The following is a 21,746-nucleotide window of genomic DNA, read 5'->3' on the forward strand; positions in this document are numbered from 1 at the left end:
TAGTAGACATCAAAATGTTTCACTGACATGAAGGCATACAAAATCAGATAAACAATTACACCTTCTTATAGTACATTAAAGCTTTCTTCTTAATCAATAACAATGCACTCGAAGCACTTGTTCAGTAGTACTGTATTAATATTTATTTTCAGAATTCAAATCTGACACTGTCAGTATATTAATAACATATATAATTGTAATATTATAACATGGATACTTGAGCATGTCATATAACATGTCTGTGTTCATATCAAAGTTCATCGCTGTATTGGTGTCAGTATCTTCACAGATGACCCATCATTAACATAGAACCCAGCATAGAGGGGCTGAGTGAATGTGGTCTGGACTCTGTGGAGGAGGGTTATAGTGTCAGAGACGCTGTAGAAGGACAGAGTTCCTGCCCTGTGGTCCAGATACACTCCTACTCTGGAGGAGCAGAGGACAGGTATGGCAGTCTGTTTGTTATTATGCCAGAAAGACCAGCCAGAGGGATGACATCTCAAACACCAGGACTGATCACTGCCTCCAAACCTACACTCAGCACCACCTCCTCTCCTGCTGATCCCTTTATATGAGACAGCTATATCAACCAAGAACCCGCTCCACTCTACCTCCCAGTAGCAGGATCCAGACAGACACTCTCTACACAACACCTAGGGGTAGGAGGTAAATCTATCTGGATGATCAGGATAGGACTGGATATTATCACTCCTTGTCACCTTCCTGTTCCCCTCAGACAGACACAGATATGTATTAACTGTGTTGGGATCCAATGAGAGCTGGCAGGAATCTGAGGACAGAGAAAAAACAACAGGTGAAGTGTGTGTGTGTCTGTGTGTGTGTGTGTGTGTGTGTGTGTGTGTGTGTGTGTGTGTGTGCGTGTGTGTGTGTCTGTGTGTGAGTGCGTGTGTGCGTGTGTGAGTGCGTGTGTGCATGTGTGAGTGTGTTTCATCATGTATAGTCCCGTGTAGCTCAGTTGGTAGAGCATGGCGCTTGCAACGCCAGGGTTGTGGATTCGATTCCCACGGGGGGCCAGTATGGAAATGTATGCACTCACTAACTGTAAGTCGCTCTGGATAAGTGCGTCTGCTAAATGACTTAAATGTAAATCATGTGTTTGTGCATGCATGCTTTACTCACATTCCAAGAACTTCTCTCTGGTCTTTGGTTCAGGTGGAATAATGTGAAATCATGTCACTACGGAGACATAACATTAATATCATTGGTCCACAGTGATAATGACATAAACATACAGGAAGTCAAAGAGAGGTTCTCCACTGAGAACAAGCATTCATGTTAGATCACCTACAGTGAGGAAAAAAGTATTTGATCCCCTGCTGATTTTGTACGTTTGCCCACTGACAAAGACATGATCAGTCTATAATTTTAATGGTAGGTTTATTTGAACAGTGAGAGACAGAATAACAACAAAAAAATCCAGAAAAACGCATGTCAAAAATGTTATAAATTGATTTGCATTTTAATGAGGGAAATAAGTATTTGACCCCTCTGCAAAACATGACTTAGTACTTGGTGGCAAAACCCTTGTTGGCAATCACAGAGGTCAAACGTTTCTTGTAGTTGGCCAACAGGTTTGCACAAATCTCAGGAGGGATTTTGTCCCACTCCTCTTTGCAGATCTTCTCCAAGTCCTTAAGGTTTCGAGGCTGACGTTTGGCAACTCGAACCTTCAGCTCCCTCCACAGATTTTCTATGGGATTAAGGTCTGGAGACTGGCTAGGCCACTCCAGGACCTTAATGTGCTTCTTCTTGAGCCACTCCTTTGTTGCCTTGGCCGTGTGTTTTGGGTCATTGTCATGCTGGAATACCCATCCACGAACCATTTTCAATGCCCTGGCTGAGGGAAGGAGGTTATCGCCCAAGATTTGACGGTACATGGCCCCGTCCATCGTCCCTTTGATGCGGTGAAGTTGTCCTGTCCCCTTAGCAGAAAAACACCCCCAAAGCATAATGTTTCCAACTCCATGTTTGACGGTGGGGATGGTGTTCTTGGGGTCATAGGCAGCATTCCTCCTCCTCCTCCAAACACGGCGAGTTGAGTTGATGCCAAAGAGCTCGATGTTGGTCTCATCTGACCACAACACTTTCACCCAGTTCTCCTCTGAATCATTCAGATGTTCATTGGCAAACTTCAGACGGGCCTGTATATGTGCTTTCTTGAGCAGGGGGACCTTGCGGGTGCTGCAGGGTTTCAGTCCTTCACGGCGTAGTGTGTTACCAATTGTTTTCTTGGTGACTATGGTCCCAGCTGCCTTGAGATGATTGACAAGATCCTCCCGTGTAGTTCTGGGCTGATTCCTCACCGTTCTCATGATCATTGCAACTCCATGAGGTGAGATCTTGCATGGAGCCCCAGACCGAGGGAGATTGACAGTTATTTTGTGTTTCTTCCATTTGTGAATAATCGCACCAACTGTTGTCACCTTCTCACCAAGCTGCTTGGCGATGGTCTTGTAGCCCAATCCAGCTTTGTGTAGGTCTACAATCTTGTCCCTGACATCCTTGGAGAGCTCTTTGGTCTTGGCCATGGTGGAGAGTTTGGAATCTGATTGATTGCTTCTGTGGACAGGTGTCTTTTATACAGGTAACTAGCTGAGATTAGGAGCACTCCCTCCTAATCTCAGCTCGTTATCTGTATAAAAGACACCTGGGAGCCAGAAATCTTTCTGATTGAGAGGGGGTCAAATACTTATTTCCCTCATTAAAATGCAAATCAATTTATAACATTTTTGACATGTGTTTTTCTGGATTTATTTGTTGTTATTCTGTCTCTCACTGTTCCAAATAAACCTACCATTAAAATTATAGACTGATCATTTCTTTGTCAGAGGGCAAACGTACAAAGTCAGCAGGGGATCAAATACTTTTTTCCCTCACTGCACACTGTATGGCTGATTAACTCTCATGGGATAAAGCAGATTAAAAAAAAAATACAAGACATCTTGTAAATGTCCCTACTTTGTGAAGATATCATGACAATTTCCACAGAGCAGATATCTTCCAGTTGTTTTTTCAGCTCAGAAACAGATTTCTTCACACCCTCAAAGGAGACGTGTTGGTTGACAGTGATGCTGGGTAAGTCCTCAGATCCAGGAAGGACACAGAGAGACGGGAGACTCTACAGAGACAGAGAAAAGAGGATGGTTGAGAAAATACTTTCAGTATTGACACCTGCTGCTGTGGACAGAGAGCCAGTGATGTCACCTGGAGGAAGTGGATGTGATCCTCTGTGTGTGAGAGCTGCTCCAGCTCAGCGTCTCTCCTCTTCAACGCAGCCACTTCCTGCTCCAGTCGCTTCAGGAGTCCTTCAGCCCGACTCACTTCAGCCTTCTCCTGGGCTCTGATAATCCCATTCACCTCAGAGTGCCTTCTCTCAATGGAGTGGATCAGCTCAGTAAAGATTCTCTCACTGCCCTCCATTGCTCCCTGTGCAGAGTGCTGTTAGGACACAGAGAGAGGAAGGGTTCCATTTCAACCAGCCCATTCACTCAGCTCTCACCAGGACCCCAGTCAGCCTGTTCCCTAGTAGGGCTCAGTGGGAGAGGAACATGGCCCAGCACTGGGCTCCTCACTGGCTCCAGATTTACAGCACTTTGGAGGAGTAAGTCCTTTTACAGAGGACTATCTGTTAAGTGAATACGTGAAATGGTCAACAACACTCACCTTGAGAGACTTCACAGCCTGTCTCACCTCCTGAATCCCTTTCTCTCTCTTCTGGATTCTCCGTTTGGATTTCTGCTGTGTCTCCCCCAGCTGCCTCTGTAGAGAAACACGTCATTTTAGTTAATTTGTAGAACTGGTTTTATTGAAAGCACTTCATGACTTTATGATAAGCACTTCATGATTTTTTAAAACTGAAAGCACTTTATGATGGGTCAATGACTTTGTGTGTATGTGCATCTGTGTCTATATCTCTGTCTTTATCTGTGTCTGTGTGTCTGGGTTCGTGTGTGTATTTGTGTGTGTGTATTTGTGTGTGTTTGTGTTTGAAAATAAGTAACATTGTGATGATTCACTTCTTTCTTATCTCTCTCTCTCCATACTAGCTGTCATTCCATTGTTAATCTGTTCGTTTTTTAAAGTTGTTGTCATACAGAAATTGACAACTACTTTCAAGACTTTCACAGTGATATTCAGAATGAACAGCTAACAATGAGTTTTGACCTTACCTGTCTGTCAGTCCTTTCTGATTCAGCTGGGACTGTATCATGGCCTTTATGTACACCCATTGTACAAAGATAACAGATAAACTGCTGATCGTTACGGCAGTAACTCTCCAGCAGTTTGTCATGACGAGAGCAGATCTTCTCCTGTAGTTGTGTGGAGGCTTGGACCAGCTTGTGCTTCTTAAAGGCAGGCGATTCATAGTGAGGCTGGAGGTAAGTCTCACAGTAAGAGGCCAGACACACCAGACAGGACTTGACAGCTTTGAGTTTTCTCCCAGTACAGGAGTCACAGGCCACATCTCCAGGTCCAACATAATAAGTGAACAGGAGGAGCAGCTTGGAGTCCTGTCTTCTTCAGATTCTCCAACAATTCAGTCACCAGAGTGTTTCTGTTCAGAACAGGCCTTGGGATGAAGGTCTGTCTGCACTGGGGACAGCTGTAGACACACTTATGATCATCCTGATCAAAGCAGTCCTTAATACAGTCCATACAGTAGCTGTGTCCACAGGGAATACCCACCGGATCCTTCATTAGATCCAGACAGATGGGACAACTGATGGAATCCTTGTATGTTGCCATGTTGGATCTGACACTACAGACTGACCAACAGAGTATAAGAGATACTTTCTGTTTCTCTAGAAGTATATGTGCTTATAAGTGGGAATATTTCCTGGTTGAGTAGGTGTACTCATACCTTTACAAGGTGTGGTGTTGGACTGAGGCCAGGAGGTGATAGCTGTGATTGTGATTGGACAACCAGAGGTGGCTGTGAAAGGGGAAGACTGGAGTATTTGGTCTGGAGTCCTGCCTCCATTCTTCAGAATCAGACAACTGTAAGTATGCAGAAGAACCAGACTTGATTTGGATCATGACAGAAAACTCCCATTGGTCTGGGAACAGGAGACGTGGTTTCTTGCTGAAGATGAAAACCCACACATATCACAAAGATTGATTAAATTAATTAAACACACTAGTTCACTTCAGGACACTTGACACTAAAACTTGTTACATATACATTTGTCTTGTATTTTACAAAATGTAAATATTTTACAACACTGACATGTGAAGTCATAAAAAAAAGACAAAGAATTAAACCATTATACAGGTCATCTTACAGTACATTTCCAGGGCATTAAAAAAGCTTTCTTCTTAATAACAACGAGTTTGAATCACCAGTTCATATCCATGCAGTAGTATTTAGTAGCTTTTCAGAATTCTGATCTACATTACTGAGGAACAGGATGAAGTTACCCCTAGACGCTGATCTAAGATTAGTTTTGCGAATCCCCCCTAATGGTTAAGGTTATTATTGAGGAATGGCTAGCTGCTCCTGGATCTGTGCCTGAGGAAAAATGTCTACCCAGAGCCAGTATTGACAAGTTGGACAGGATCAGAGACTCATTATTCAACCAAACAAAAACATTATATGCCAAACAAAAACGTCTTGACAGAGAAGAATGCAGTCCTATATCTCACCACCAAATGGAGACTACAACAACCACAGAAACGCACTCGTTAATTAACTACATTGTTTTGCGATATGATACCTGTAGATGCAAAGTGAATTACTAGCTAGGTTTCCATCCAATTGGCGACAGATTTTTATGCACATATTATAAAATCCACATAAAAACAATATGTGCAGTTTCCCATCAGAGATGTGTTTCAATCCAATTGATTTGTGGATAAACGTGTGCGTGATGACGTAGTGCACATAAAAATTACTTTTGCGGTTAAATTCCCATGTACCAAATAAAAAATACAAGTTAAATAGGTTTCCATTACATTATCAACTTGAAACCCTTTTTATTTTTTTATATAGCGAATGTGCCGACTTTGGTATGGGCACGTGCGCTCTAGCCAACAAGTTCACAGATGCAGTGCGGGTATAGCCTACATGATGAGATCATTATGGACAAAAGAGAGATTATTTGTATTTGTCAAAACGGCAGCCAAGCATCGATCATCATGTCACCAGAATAAGACCCTCAATATTTATTGGAAAGGAGTATCAAGCTCATCACCTTGCACGTTCACCACCCTGTGAAGTTCATCATAACTTCTTTCATTCATCTGTAGCCTAATAAACTGCATACTTTCCCGAGTCGTAGTGGGAGAACCACTCAATACGTATATCAATATTTGCGCATAAAAGTGTTTCCACCGCTATTTCTCGCATTATAAATTGTACAGACAAAAAAAGATCCCACCTTGTCTAGCATATTTTGTTTTGTTGACATTTGGAAAGTTTACCGACAAATGTTCTGTTTCCATCAGGCCTGTCATTAAATTTTTTATCCGACATGAACTTTACTCGCATAAAAAGTTTGGATGGAAACCTGGTTATTATTATCATCCTTCTATTTTGAATTGTGTGGAATTAAAGAGCTAAATATTCAGGTCCATAATAAATAGATATATCCATAATGCATTCCTCCTCTAAGTGTTATTTTGTACATCATCACTAGACTTAGTTTGTGTAACACCTAAAACAGACCACGGTTGTGATCATCCATTTACCTTTTATTTTATTTTGTTGAGTCAACAGTTTGTAGCAAAGTCTTGTGTGTCACTACAATACAGTAATAGTACCAGAAACTTGAAACTGCTTGAAACCTTACTCTCTCACACATACAGTGACATGCATGAACGAGCACACACACACACACACACACACACACACACACACACACACACACACACACACACACACACACGCACACACAAACACACACACGCACACACAAACACACACACACACAAAGGAAGTAGATTTAAAAAATTGGAAAATAAAGACAGATTGTTTAAACCGATGCAAGCACCTCCATCAGAGGCATTCCTCAGGTAGCCAGGTTGTACAGCTCCCATGTTTGACATGCTTGTTTGTTTGTCACATTATTCACTTCACAGAGTAGGGTGAAATTGCCCCTAATCACTGATCTAAGGTCATGTGTTTTTTCCCCCTAATGGTCAAGGTTAGGATTTGAGGCGGGAATGCTGATCCTAGATCTGTACCTAAGGGCAATTTCAACCTAGAGCCACATATTCACAATACAGGCTGTTTTGAGTCCTGTATCAACTCAAGCAAACAGGACTGAGAGGGATGAGGGTTGTATGAGTGAGAGTAGACACCTTAACTGTCCACAGAAGAGTGATTTCCTCTGTGTAAAACAAACAAATGGCAACTTGACGACGCATATCTTTACACCTGATCAAATGGTTTTCCTATTGTAAAAAAAAATCCAGTATTTATTTTTCTCTTAGGGCCGAATCCTAACTTGAGATCAAATATTCCATTGACATGAATCCATTATTTACACAAACGTCAGTTAAATTGCCGTTACGTGGTGTCTCAAGTTAGGACTCGTCCCAAAGAGAAGTAGTGGTTGTTATGGTGATGTTTTAGTGTACCAGACGTATCGTTATGACAACGGCCACCATGTTGAAGGTTTCTCCTGAGCCCTCAGAACACTGTGCACCTCTTGCCCCTCTTCTTGACGGGCGGGGGGCACAGCACAGCACGGATGGCCTCGTCAAACACCGTCTTCAACCCTCGCTGGGTCAGGGCCGAGCACTCCAGGTACTTCACAGCACCTGACCACCACACACAAACAAACAAACAACAACATCTTTATTACACATCTATAAACATTGAAAAAAACTATTTTATCCATTACTTCATCTGACTCTTGGTATGTAGATGAACGGCTTAAATGCCAACATCTCGCACTATCCCTTTAAAGGTACAGACTCAGAAATATGACATTTATACTTTCGTATCATGTCCCCTAATCTTTTGAATGGGCTTCACGATTATATCATCAAATTCACTATTATATATTATTATATTATTATATTATTATATTATTATATTATATTATATTATATATTATATTATATATATAGTGTATTATATATATTATATTATATATTATTATTATATTATATTATTATTATATTCACGATTATATCATCAAATTTGTTCCGAATATGGGCATGGATGGGCAGACACCCACACAGACTGACCTATCTCCCGTGCCATGGCCAGGCCCTGGGGGTAGGTGATGGGGGACAGCTTCTTGTCCCTCAGCCTCTCCATGGTGTCCTTGTCATCTCTCAGATCCAGTTTGGTGCCCACCAGGATGATGGGGGTGTTGGGGCAGTGGTGTCTCACCTCTGGGTACCACTGAGACACGACACACACAGAGGATAAAGGTCATTATGTCAAATATGGAGATCAAGGCTGGGTGGAACAGAGCTATAGAAATAAAACCTCTAATCTGATCTAGGGACATAGATGGCTGATAGGACTATTATGGCTAGAGTAGAACAGAATATCAGAACACAGTAGAATAGAATAGAACACCATTAGACACTGCTAAAAAAAAACACCCCTCCTTTAAAAACACTAAATCACCTTTATGAATCATCACTTTGAAACAGAGTCATATAGTGCCTTCGGAAAATATTCAGACCCCTTGACTATTTCCACATTTTGTTACATTACAGCCTTATTCTAAAATTGATTTAAACAAAAAATCCTCAGCAATCTACACACAATACCCCATAATGACAAAGCGAAAACAGTTTAGATGTTTTAGCAAATGAGATGTTTCTACAACTTCATGGGAGTCCACCTGTGGTAAATTAAATTGATTGGACATGATTTGGAAAGGCACACACCTGTCTATATAAGGTTCCACAGTTGACAGCGCATGTCAAAGCAAAAACCAAGCCATGAGGTCGAAGGAATTGTCCATAGAGCACAGAGACAGGATTGTGTCGAAGCACAGATCTGGCGAAGGGTACCAACAAATTTCTGCAGAATTGAAGGTCCCCAAGAACACAGTGGCCTCCATCATTCTTAAATGGAAGAAGTTTGGAACCACCAAGACTCTTCCTAGAGCTGGCCTCCTGGCCAAACTGACCAATCGGGGGAGAAGGGCCTTGGTCAGGGAGGTGACCAAGAACCCGATGGTCACTCTGACAGAGCTCTAGAGTTCCAGAAGGACAACTGTCTCTGCAGCCCTCCACCAACCAGGCCTTTATGATAGAGTGGCCAGACAGAACCACTCCTCAGTAAAAGGCACATGACAGCCCGCTTGAAGTTTGCCAAAAGGCACCTAAAGACTCTCAGACCATAAGAAACAAGATTCTCTGGTCTGATGAAACCAAGATTGAACTCTTTGGCCTGAATGCCAAGCGTCACGGTGAAGCATGGTGGTGGTAGCATCATGCTGTGGGGATGTTTTTCAGCGGCAGGATTGGGAGACTAGTCAGGATTGAGGCAAAGATGAATGAAGCAAAGTACAGAGAGATCCTTGATGAAAACCTGCTCCAGAGCGCTCAGGACCTCAGACTGGGGTGAAGGTTCACCTTCCAACAGGACAACGACCCTAAGCAGACAGTCAAGACAATGCAGGAGTGGCTTCGGAACAAGTCTCTGAATGTCCTTGAGTGGCCCAGCCAGAGCCCAGACTTGAACCCGATCGAACATCTCTGGAGAGACCTGAAAAGACCTGTCCAGCAACACTCCCCATCCAACCTGACAGAGCTTGAGAGAATCTGCAGAGAAGAATGGTAGAAACTCCCCAAATACATGTGTGCCAAGCTTGTAGCGTCAAGGCTGTAATCGCTGCCAAAGGTGCTTCAACAAAATACTGAGTAAAGGGTCTGTATACTTCTGTAAATGTGATATTTTCAGTTTTTTTTTTATACATTTGCTAAAATGTCTAAAAAACTGTTTTTGCTTTGTCATTATGGGGTATTGTGTGTAGTTTGATGAGGGGAAAAAACAATTTAATCCATTTTAGAATAAGGCTGTAACGTAAACAAAATGTGGAAAAAGTCAAGAGGTCTGAATACTTTCCAAATGCACTGTATGTATAGAGAGAGTTTGACACACAGAAAGGTGTGTGATGTCATTGTGGTTACTAAAAGAAACACTTTTGCTGGTCCATGCTTGTGATGATAAGAAGATCCGCCGACACTGTACTCTGTTTTCAAAGGTTTATTATAACAAAGGTTCCAGCATCAGAATTTGACAGACTCCTGCAGATGTCTGGAAAACAGCCCGAGCCAATCTGATTAGCTATTCTTCCTTCTCTGTTCAAGACATGGCATTTATATCATACATGGCCAGAGCATGGCGTGATTCTAACATCCAATCCCTGGTCTTTTCTACCTTACTCCTCATATCATATTTCCATAAGTAATGATTTCCAGATGTTTCCAGCAATGTAGAATAGAGTTACCTCATTTTGCCACATCAGCAAAATCTTAGGGCCAAGTTCCCTCTATCACACTTTCCTGCAACAATCAGCATTTGTAGACTGTTTAAGATACTACATATTCCCCCCTTCGAGACTAATTAAGTCTCGAAAACAAAAAGAATAGGATTATGACAAATAACAATTCTTGCTCTTGAGTAACTTTAACAATAAACCAAAATTAATGGAGATTAAACACATGTTTATATAGACACATTTTTGTATGTAGTGTAAATACATTATTATGGAGTGTAAATAAATTTTCATGGAATGTAAATAAATTGTTATGGAGTGTAAATAAATTGTCATGGAGTGTAAATGAATTGTCATGGAGTGTAAATGAATTGTCATGGAGTGTAAGAGCGAAAAACCTGTCTGGCAGCTTTCATTCCAAATATCCATCAGTCAGTCAAGACAGGAAAATTCTCTCACGGCCCCTCTGCCCTAGGCGACCACCTAAGTACTCCAGATCAATTCACACATCTTCATGAATACATTCTAAGCTATGATGCAATTGAATACATATGAAAACCCCAGCAAACAAAATACAATCAAAATGTCCACATTCAGGCTGGTCGACCCATCGGACCCTCCTGTGGATTCTCTCTGTCCTTGCCTAGACCCCATATCCCTAAACTTCAACGAAATAAACAAAAACATCTGAGGTCCCCACATGTACCCAACACAGAAAACATAATTGTCCAAAAATTAATACAGAAAGAATATAACACTGGAATGTAGTCCACTACACTTCATCTCCTCCACAGTGTCGTCTTTCAATGCGACGTTGATGATGGAATCGGAACATTTCCACTCCTTCCTTGTTCCACTTCCTCCAGTCCATTCATATTGTCCATGTTTGAGTATTTGAGTCCCTCTACATATTCCCCCATATGCTTCTGGAAGAAAAGAAAATACCAAACAGTATCTTTTGCAAAACAACACATGCAAATTAAAATATCAATGTCAACTAAAATTGATATATAAAATTAGATATAAAATGAATGACATTCCATTTCCCCCCTTTGATTCATCACAATAATATAATCGTCCCACAATCAGATATTCCAAATTTCCTAGAGTTATTTCAACCCTAGTTTTCATAACATTTTAGTCTAACTTTTTCCAATTTTTATTTTTCTCTAATTTTTCGAAAACCCATTTCACTGATTTATTCACAAAACTCTTTCCCATTTTCTGAGGATATTAAATTGGGAAATTCCCACCTGCTTATGACTTCTTTACACAACAACTTTGCAACCGACTGAGCATATTTTAGCTTAGTTGAACATCTTATGAACCTCTTGGTATATGAATGTAACCAAGAATAACAGTCACACATTATTTTTCAGACAGATTATGCACCTACCTATGACATAGTCAATCTATTCAAGAAAATATAGTTCCCAAAAACTATACTCCTTTGTGATTTTTATCCTAATCTCCCATTTACAACATAAGCTAACCCATAGCTTACTAAATCATCATGGTTTCTCCAAAACAATAATTGATTGCTACTCTAAGGATTTTTTCTATCGTCTTCAAAACACTTGCTTTCGAAAGTCCTTCAATTTCTGGTTCAATCTCTTGGATTGCTTCATCTTTCAATGGATACTGATTCTTCCAAGGAGGTCTGCCTCCTCAACTTTCACCTCAATTGGGCTGATTTCACAAATCCAATATCAGTACTACTTTGATATCTCAAACATTCTTGAACTTTTTTCAACATCTCTTCTTCCATAGATTCTCAATCCATCTTCACACTTCAAATATATTCATTTGTCTTCCGTACAGCTTATGACTCTCCTTGTCCTTGAGGCAAAATCATCATTTTCAGAAATCGTGATCTTCACTCCTCCAAATCCTTCTCCTAATTTAGTTGATTTGTCATAGTGAGATGTGTAACCTCTTCAGGTTGAACACAGATAAAAGCCTTTCTGCTATCCATCATCACTTCCTATAGTCCATTGTTTATTTTCACTTCAATTGTTGGATCTTTTTCTCTTCTTCTCTAATCGGTGCTATCAGCTGAAACTCCTCCTTTTCGGATCTTCTGGGCACCTCTCGAATTCTTGCTCCTTTCCCCTAAAGGTTCACCTGTCCTCCAGATGATCTTCACTTGCTCCTGTGTCTTCCTCTGAAATTATTTCTTTCCAGAAACTATCTATGGATATGAAACAACTTGTACCACTAGTTGTGGCTGGTACAGTTGCATTTGACCTTGTTCAGTTGAAACTGTAGCCGTGATTGTTGATTTGGTTCACACTGATTCTGCATAACCAATGCTTCTCTTCTCCTTCTTCTTCTCCAGTTGTATTTGATTGAGTTTTCTGAGAGTTTCTTGGTCCTGTTCTTTCTGGTTGTGTTCCTTTTTCCGGTACAGATCCACTTGATGGGCTATATGATCTGTATAGACGCCTTTTGTCATGCTTCCAAGTCCAACCACTTCTGCCAGTTTGCTCCTTACCGGTAAGGGCAGTCCCATCTGTAGTTTAGCTCTCAAGATTGACTGCTCAATTTGACTCACATCTGGATCATTTCCGGTAATATTTCTCCACACTTGATGAACTCTTGACACGTAGGCTCTCGGATTTTCTTGTTGTCCTAGTGGGTCAATCAGAATGTTGTCAGGATGCACATTTGTTGGAAACGTATCTCTCAGTGCTCTCCACAGCCGATTCCTACTTGCAGCCAACAATTCAGGGTCGTTCACTGCAGTCCCCACATATCTATGAAGTCCAGCTCTCTGAAAAATTTCTTCCATACCTGGAATCCCAAGGAGATTAGCCAAAAGTCTCTTAATGTCTCCTATGGCAGACTGTGTTCCCACCGTAATTTCTTCCAACTTTGAAATCCAAGGATATGCTCCATCTTGAAGAGTAGGCAGCTTCTCAAGTATATCTGACATATCGGTGTTCTGCAAAGGCTTATATTCTAGGTTTTGTCCTCGAATGATCACCGGCATAATTCTCTTACTAGTGCCATCTTTCCTTGGCCTCAATGTATATCTCTTTTCAGATTCTTGGGATTCTTTCCTCAGCAGCTTCTTGAGTCGGTCTTCCAGTTCTTTTACTTCTTCTAAATCATTGGCCTTATACAGGTATGATACGCATCGGTCTATATCACCTTCTATTTCTTCTGTGTTAGTCATTGGAGGATAAAATCCTCTTGAACATGAAGCACCTTTAGTCTCCAAATCTTCATCGCTGTCTCCATCTTCATTTTCACCAGGGCTTGAATCGCTTGTATTCTTCTTCTTCCAACTTCCATCACCCCTTCTTTCCGCTCTGGCCAACCTCTGTCTGATGACAGGGTCATATCCACCCATGATCTCTTCTGAATCACTCTGATCATCCTCATCATCATCGTCATCACCAAGTTCCATCCTCCTTGATCTCACTCTACCCTTAGTCTCCAGAGATCTCGTTGTCTTCCTGCCTTTGGAGTTTGGATTCATCTTTATGGTCGTTTCTGCTTGTCCCCTCTCTATTATTCGTTCATCCTCATCTCTGATGCAATAATCACCTTCCTGAATGATCACTGGAAACTGAGGATAAACGTCCTTAAACTTGGCTTCTTTCTCATAAGGTGGGGGTGTTTTTGCTGAATCCATATATGAGAAAGGTGTATTAACTTCTGCAATCAGTTTTTCTGTCACCTTCACCTCTTTTGCCATTTTCTCTGCACCTCTGTCTCTCTTATCTTTTGTGTCTTTTATCAGTTTTTGTCCTTCATTTTCAAAAAGCTTAAGAACACCCAGCTCTCTTTGTCTTTTTTCTTGACGAAGTTTTCCTTTCTTCCCCTTCTTTTGATCTGTCTTATACGTGGATACAAGCACTTGCATTATCTTGATGACGTCTGGATTAAGTGTGCCTTCCAATGGCCATGGTTGTTCAATGTCAGGCCAACGTTTATTCCATTTTTCAGATAATTTTGCTATACCATTAACTAGTGGATTATTATTCTGTACTACATGAAGAGGAGTAATTGCTTTTGTAGTTTTGATGTCCTTTTTCCCCATTGTAATGCACTTGTTATGTGTTACCCTCTAGTTTTCCCCTTTTTTTTTTTTTTTTTTTTTTTTTAATTAAAAAATAATTAATCAATTAATCCAATCAATCAATTAACCAATTCAAATCAATACATCAATCAACCAATTCAATCAATCAATCAATCAATCAATAAATTCAATCAATCAATGAAATCAAATCAATCAGTCAATCAATTACTAATGAAATCAATCAATCAATTAATCCAACCAATGAACTAACCAAATCAATCAATCAATAAATCAAATTAATCAATCAATCAACTAATGAACCAATCAATCAATCAATCAATCAATTACCAATGAAATCAATCAATCAATTAATCCAATCAACAAACTAACCAATCAAATCAATCAATGGATTACCAATCAATCAAATCAATCAATGAATTACTAATCAATCAAATCAATCAATGAATTACTAATCAATCAAATCAATCAATGCAACCAATCAAATCAATAAACTAATCAAATCAATAAATCAATCAACTAATTTAATCAAATCAATCAATCCAACCAATCAACTAATCAATTACTAATCAAATGAATCAATCAATCAATAAATCAATCAACTAACTTAATGAAATCAATCAATCAACTAAGTAATCCAATCAAGTCAATCAATCAACAAATCAAATCAATAAATCAATCAACTAACTCAATCAAATCAATCAATCAACTAAGTAATCCAATGAAGTCAATCAATCAACAAATCAAATCAATAAATCAATCAACTAACTTAATCAAATCAATCAATCAAATAATGAATTACTAATTATTCTGTGAATTTTATTTTACCAAATTATTGATTAGTGGCAATCTTACCACATCCGATGAGGAAGAGTAAAGGAAAGTAGTCAACTCCAGAGCAATTCAAAAATAAAATACCTGTACCAGCAACACTACCCAATTGCTTAATAAGCAATTAATTACCTTAATTTTACAGAATAATTTCAATGCTGGAATTCCAACACAACTCTAATCAAAACAAGTCATTGACAAAAACTGTAATGTGCAATTATCAATTACATAAATTCATCAGTCTGTTGCCAAGCTCTTGCGAAATGGTCACAACATGAAATATTCTATGTAAACACAATGTATCAATTATATCCTGTGAGGGAAAGTAGATTTGTGAATAATAACAGCACTGGCCTTAATTTGGACTGGGTTGCCGTCTCTGATGTCAGTTGATGTCAGCCCCTCCTCTCTCTCTCTCTCTCTCTGTCTCCTCCTTCTCGTCTCTCGTATGACAGAAGGACAAAAGGAGAAAGAAGAGTTTAGTTTATAGTCTTTCCACATTCACGCTAAGAAATAAGCAAACAGCTTAACTCAGGAATATTATAAATAGCTCAATAACATTTTATTTTATTCATTTATTTTAGTATTATTATTTTTAATCCGTCAATATATCTCTCATTCACCAACTCAACCGATTATCAACCAAACAGTTTTACAGTCAAGCAATAGTTAATTCAAAAGAAGATTTCACTTGTGTGCAAAATTCCCCCTCCCGTTGTCTTTTTTGGCTGCACTGAAGTGGACTCTCCCAATCAGTTCAGTGCAGGGGAGTGGCTAAAGTCATAAATCCTACGCGTGCGCAGTTCAGTCACCAATGTGATTTCAGAGTGTAAGGACCTATAAACAGAGCCGCTGTTGCTCCGGTCTCTCCTCCCATAGACAATAACACTGAAGACTTTAACAGAGCTCACAAACTGAACACATAGAACATACAAGACATACAATAAGACTTAAGACATTAACAGAGCTCACAAACTGAACACATAGAACATACAAGACATACAATAAGACTTCTCACAAACTGAACACATAGAACATACAAGACATATCCAACTTCGAAGTTTGTTATCACTTATCTGCAGATTTATAGTAATGACGTTATGAAATATAAAACATCTCTATACACTCTTAGAAAGTCCTCCCTGTAGGCTCATGATTCGTTAGTAAACGTTCTCTTTTTATAGAGACTCATAAGATCTTTAAACTTATAGTCCTTCCAGGGGGCTCATAGTTTATATAGTTTAAGAATTACAAACGTTCTCACAAACAGAGACTCATAAGATATTTAACCTTAACTGTGTTGTAGGGGTTTTAACTTTTTACTCTAGGGGCTTAACATTTGAAAAGATAAATACCTAAGACATTTATTTACAAGAGACTAAAAAACTCTGGTCAAAGCCTTAGTCGACACACATCTGGAAGTCATCAAGCACGCAGCCACACTCACTCTTGTTTCGCACACACATGCTGACAGAGAAATGCGCTTTTCTCATTTCAGACACACACACAGAGAGAAATTGGATCCATCTATCGCCGTTGTTATTACTTTATATTCCATTTGCTAAATTTCTGCTACCTTCCGGTTTTAGACATTCAAAAGAGAGGATTACTTCAGACAGATGTTTCGTCAAACAAATTCAGAGCGGTAAACTTACAATTGAATATATTGTCTTAAACCAGCAGTCCCGAGAACTGACTTGAGAGTTAATGTAATAACTATCAAGATTTATGGCCCATCTCTAATGATCGCCTCGTTTGAGGGCTTCCTTAAATTAACGGCGCCCTAAAAGTATACTGTCAACTCATTTCAAACGTTATCCTCTAAGCCTTTCCTTGGACACTCCTTGCACTTTTATTCAAGCCAAAACATCGGTGTCCTGTCGGTGTGTCCTACAGACACTCAAACTAATTTAGAAAATTTAGAACGGAATTCCTATCACACAGCAAAAAGAACCAGCAAAATGCACGCATAAGTAATTTTAACGGTACATCTCTAACGCACACACTCTGGACTCACAAAACGACCAGCGCCCAATGATTTAGTGATAAAAAACTTACCCTTAGTTGCCGGCTTCCTGAGAGGTAGTCGTTTTGTAGCCCAGGAATGGAATGCAAAGAAGAGACATAGCACGTCCCAAAGAACAATAAAACAAAAACCTCGTCGCCATTAAATGTGGTTACTAAAAGAAACACTTTTGCTGGTCCATGCTTGTGATGATAAGAAGATCCGCCGACACTGTACTCTGTTTTCAAAGGTTTATTATAACAAAGGTTCCAGCATCAGAATTTGACAGACTCCTGCAGATGTCTGGAAAACAGCCCGAGCCAATCTGATTAGCTATTCTTCCTTCTCTGTTCAAGACATGGCATTTATATCATACATGGCCAGAGCATGGCGTGATTCTAACATCCAATCCCTGGTCTTTTCTACCTTACTCCTCATATCATATTTCCATAAGTAATGATTTCCAGATGTTTCCAGCAATGTAGAATAGAGTTACCTCATTTTGCCACATCAGCAAAATCTTAGGGCCAAGTTCCCTCTATCACACTTTCCTGCAACAATCAGCATTTGTAGACTGTTTAAGATACTACATCATCTAAGAGCATCGTAATGCTTTTTTGTTGAAACCACAATGGCCAAACTCTCTCTCTATATAACAGGACTGTAGCTATAGAATATGAACCAGGGAGAGCTATAGATGTGCTTCTTTAGGTCAGGCTCGGCAGCTCCCCTGTTCCTGTGTCTATGAGGAGGTAGGTTCAGTACTGACCTTAGCTCTGACGTTCTCAAAGGAGGCGGGGCTGACCAGGGAGAAGCATATCAAGAACACATCCTGGGGAGAACCATAGAGAGACAGACCTTAGAGTGAAACCACTGAGACCAACCAACCATGGGGGAAACCACTGAGACCAACCTACCACGGAATCACCTGACTCCACATGGGACAGACTGGAGAATAGCTCTGCTGCAGATTAGTAGATAGGAAATCAATCCTTCACAGAAAGGTCATGGGTTAGAAGCTGTGTGTGTGTGTGTGTGTGTGTGTGTGTGTGTGTGTGTGTGTGTGTGTGTGTGTGTTACCGTCTGTGGATAGGACAGTGGTCGGAGCCTGTCGTAGTCTTCCTGTCCTGCTGTATCCCATAGACCCAGATTCACTGGTTTCCCATCTACCATCACATTGGCAGAGTAGTTGTCAAAGCTGCAGGGAGAGGAAACCCTCTCTTTATATCTGGATGCCAGCTTTGTGTATAGTATGATCTAAAATACAGCTCTGTGTATAGAATACATCTAAAATACAGCTCTGTGTATAGTATAATCTAAAATACAGCTCTGTGTATAGTATAATCTAAAATACAGCTCTGTGTATAGAATACATCTAAAATACAGCTCTGTGTATAGTATAATCTAAAATACAGCTCTGTGTATAGTATAATCTAAAATACAGCTCTGTGTATAGAATACATCTAAAATACAGCTCTGTGTATAGTATAAATCTAAAATACAGCTCGGTGTATAGTATAATCTAAAATACAGCTCTGTGTATAGTATAATCTAAAATACAGCTCTGTGTATAGAATACATCTAAAATACAGCTCTGTGTATAGTATAAATCTAAAATACAGCTCGGTGTATAGTATAATCTAAAATACAGCTCTGTGTATAGTATAATCTAAAATACAGCTCTGTGTATAGTATAATCTAAAATACAGCTCTGTGTATAGTATAATCTAAAATACAGCTCGGTGTATAGTATAATCTAAAATACAGCTCTGTGTATAGTATAATCTAAAATACAGCTCGGTGTATAGTATAATCTAAAATACAGCTCTGTGTATAGTATAATCTAAAATACAGCTCTGTGTATAGTATAATCTAAAATACAGCTCTGTGTATAGTATAATCTAAAATAAAGCTTGGTGTATAGTATAATCTAAAATACAGCTCTGTGTATAGTATAATCTAAAATACAGCTCTGTGCATAGTATAAATCTAAAATACAGCTCGGTGTATAGTATAAATCTAAAATACAGCTCTGTGTATAGTATAATCTAAAATACAGCTCTGTGTATAGTATAATCTAAAATACAGCTCTGTGTATAGTATAATCTAAAATATAGCTCGGTGTATAGTATAATCTAAAATACAGCTCTGTGTATAGTATAATCTAAAATACAGCTCTGTGTATAGTATAAATCTAAAATACAGCTCGGTGTATAGTATAAATCTAAAATACAGCTCTGTGTATAGTATAATCTAAAATACAGCTCTGTGTATAGTATAATCTAAAATACAGCTCTGTGTATAGTATAATCTAAAATACAGCTCTGTGTATAGTATAAATCTAAAATACAGCTCGGTGTATAGTATAAATCTAAAATACAGCTCTGTGTATAGTATAAATCTAAAATACAGCTCTCTGTATAGTATAAATCTAAAATACAGCTCTGTGTATAGTATAATCTAAAATACAGCTCTGTGTATAGTATAATCTAAAATACAGCTCTGTGTATAGTATAATCTAAAATACAGCTCTGTGTGTAGAATACATCTAAAACACAGCTCTGTGTATAGTATAATCTAAAATACAGCTCTGTGTATAGTATGATATAAAATACAGCTCTGTGTATAGTATGATATAAAACACAGCTCTGTATATAGTATACATCTCAAATACAGCTCTGTGTGTAGTATAAATCTAAAACACAGCTCTGTGTATAGTATAATCTAAAATAAAGCTCTGTGTATAGTATAATCTAAAATACAGCTCTGTGTATAGTATAATCAAAAATACAGCTCTGTGTATAGTATAATCAAAAATACAGCTCTGTGTATAGTATAATCTAAAATACAGCTCTGTGTATAGTATAATCTAAAATACAGCTCTGTGTATAGTATACATCTAAAATACAGCTCTGTGTGTAGTATACATCTCAAATACAGCTATGTGTGTAGTATAAATCTAAAACACAGCTCTGTGTATAGTATAATCTAAAATACAGCTCTGTGTATAGTATAATATAAAATACAGCTCTGTGTATAGTATAATATAAAATTCAGCTCTGTGTATAGTAGACATCTCAAATACAGCTCTGTGTGTAGTAGACATCTAAAATACAGCTCTGTGTATAGTATAATCTAAAATACAGCTCTGTGTATAGTATAATCTAAAATACAGCTCTGTGTATAGTATAATCTAAAATAAAGCTCGGTGTATAGTATAATCTAAAATACAGCTCTGTGTATAGTATAATCTAAAATACAGCTCTGTGTATAGTATAAATCTCAAATACAGCTCGGTGTAGAGTATAAATCTAAAATACAGCTCTGTGTATAGTATAATCTAAAATACAGCTCTGTGTATAGTATAATCTAAAATACAGCTCTGTGTATAGTATAATCTAAAATACAGCTCTGTGTATAGTATAATCTAAAATAAAGCTCGGTGTATAGTATAATCTAAAATACAGCTCTGTGTATAGTATAATCTAAAATACAGCTCTGTGCATAGTATAAATCTAAAATACAGCTCGGTGTATAGTATAAATCTAAAATACAGCTCTGTGTATAGTATAATCTAAAATACAGCTCTGTGTATAGTACAATCTAAAATACAGCTCTGTGTATAGTATAATCTAAAATATAGCTCGGTGTATAGTATAATCTAAAATACAGCTCTGTGTATAGTATAATCTAAAATACAGCTCTGTGTATAGTATAAATCTAAAATACAGCTCGGTGTATAGTATAAATCTAAAATACAGCTCTGTGTATAGTATAATCTAAAATACAGCTCTGTGTATAGTATAATCTAAAATACAGCTCTGTGTATAGTATAATCTAAAATACAGCTCTGTGTATAGTATAAATCTAAAATACAGCTCGGTGTATAGTATAAATCTAAAATACAGCTCTGTGTATAGTATAAATCTAAAATACAGCTCTCTGTATAGTATAAATCTAAAATACAGCTCTGTGTATAGTATAATCTAAAATACAGCTCTGTGTATAGTATAATCTAAAATACAGCTCTGTGTATAGTATAATCTAAAATACAGCTCTGTGTGTAGAATACATCTAAAACACAGCTCTGTGTATAGTATAATCTAAAATACAGCTCTGTGTATAGTATGATATAAAATACAGCTCTGTGTATAGTATGATATAAAACACAGCTCTGTATATAGTATACATCTCAAATACAGCTCTGTGTGTAGTATAAATCTAAAACACAGCTCTGTGTATAGTATAATCTAAAATAAAGCTCTGTGTATAGTATAATCTAAAATACAGCTCTGTGTATAGTATAATCAAAAATACAGCTCTGTGTATAGTATAATCAAAAATACAGCTCTGTGTATAGTATAATCTAAAATACAGCTCTGTGTATAGTATAATCTAAAATACAGCTCTGTGTATAGTATACATCTAAAATACA

General features: G+C 38.4%; 1 protein-coding gene and 1 pseudogene across 3 annotated transcripts in view; both read right to left on the minus strand.

The window, feature by feature from the left end:
* Positions 1–257: 257 nt before the first annotated feature.
* Positions 258–4,767, minus strand: LOC311121745 (E3 ubiquitin/ISG15 ligase TRIM25-like; annotated as a pseudogene). The gene is made up of 5 exons: positions 4,191–4,767; positions 3,685–3,780; positions 3,226–3,459; positions 3,061–3,139; positions 258–790 (listed from the first exon to the last, which is right to left on the minus strand). The product of its transcript is annotated as an E3 ubiquitin/ISG15 ligase TRIM25-like (transcript).
* Positions 4,768–7,651: 2,884 nt separating this feature from the next.
* LOC311131314 (ras-related C3 botulinum toxin substrate 3-like) overlaps positions 7,652–21,746 on the minus strand; it is a gene marked incomplete at both ends in the record, with an annotated part of 34,825 nt that continues 20,730 nt past the window's right edge. The window contains 4 exons of one of the 2 annotated variants that reach the window (XM_084164216.1): positions 7,652–7,782; positions 8,215–8,374; positions 18,081–18,143; positions 18,392–18,509. In XM_084164216.1, the coding sequence (XP_084020342.1) occupies positions 7,652–7,782; positions 8,215–8,374; positions 18,081–18,143; positions 18,392–18,509 (472 nt within the window). Of the gene's footprint in view, positions 7,783–8,210; positions 8,375–18,080; positions 18,144–18,391; positions 18,510–21,746 lie in introns of both variants that reach the window. The other variant, XM_084164217.1, reaches the window with a different exon arrangement.

Source organism: Coregonus lavaretus (assembly GCF_964263955.1).
Source record: "Coregonus lavaretus genome assembly, chromosome: 1".
Lineage (NCBI taxonomy): Eukaryota > Metazoa > Chordata > Actinopteri > Salmoniformes > Salmonidae > Coregonus > Coregonus lavaretus.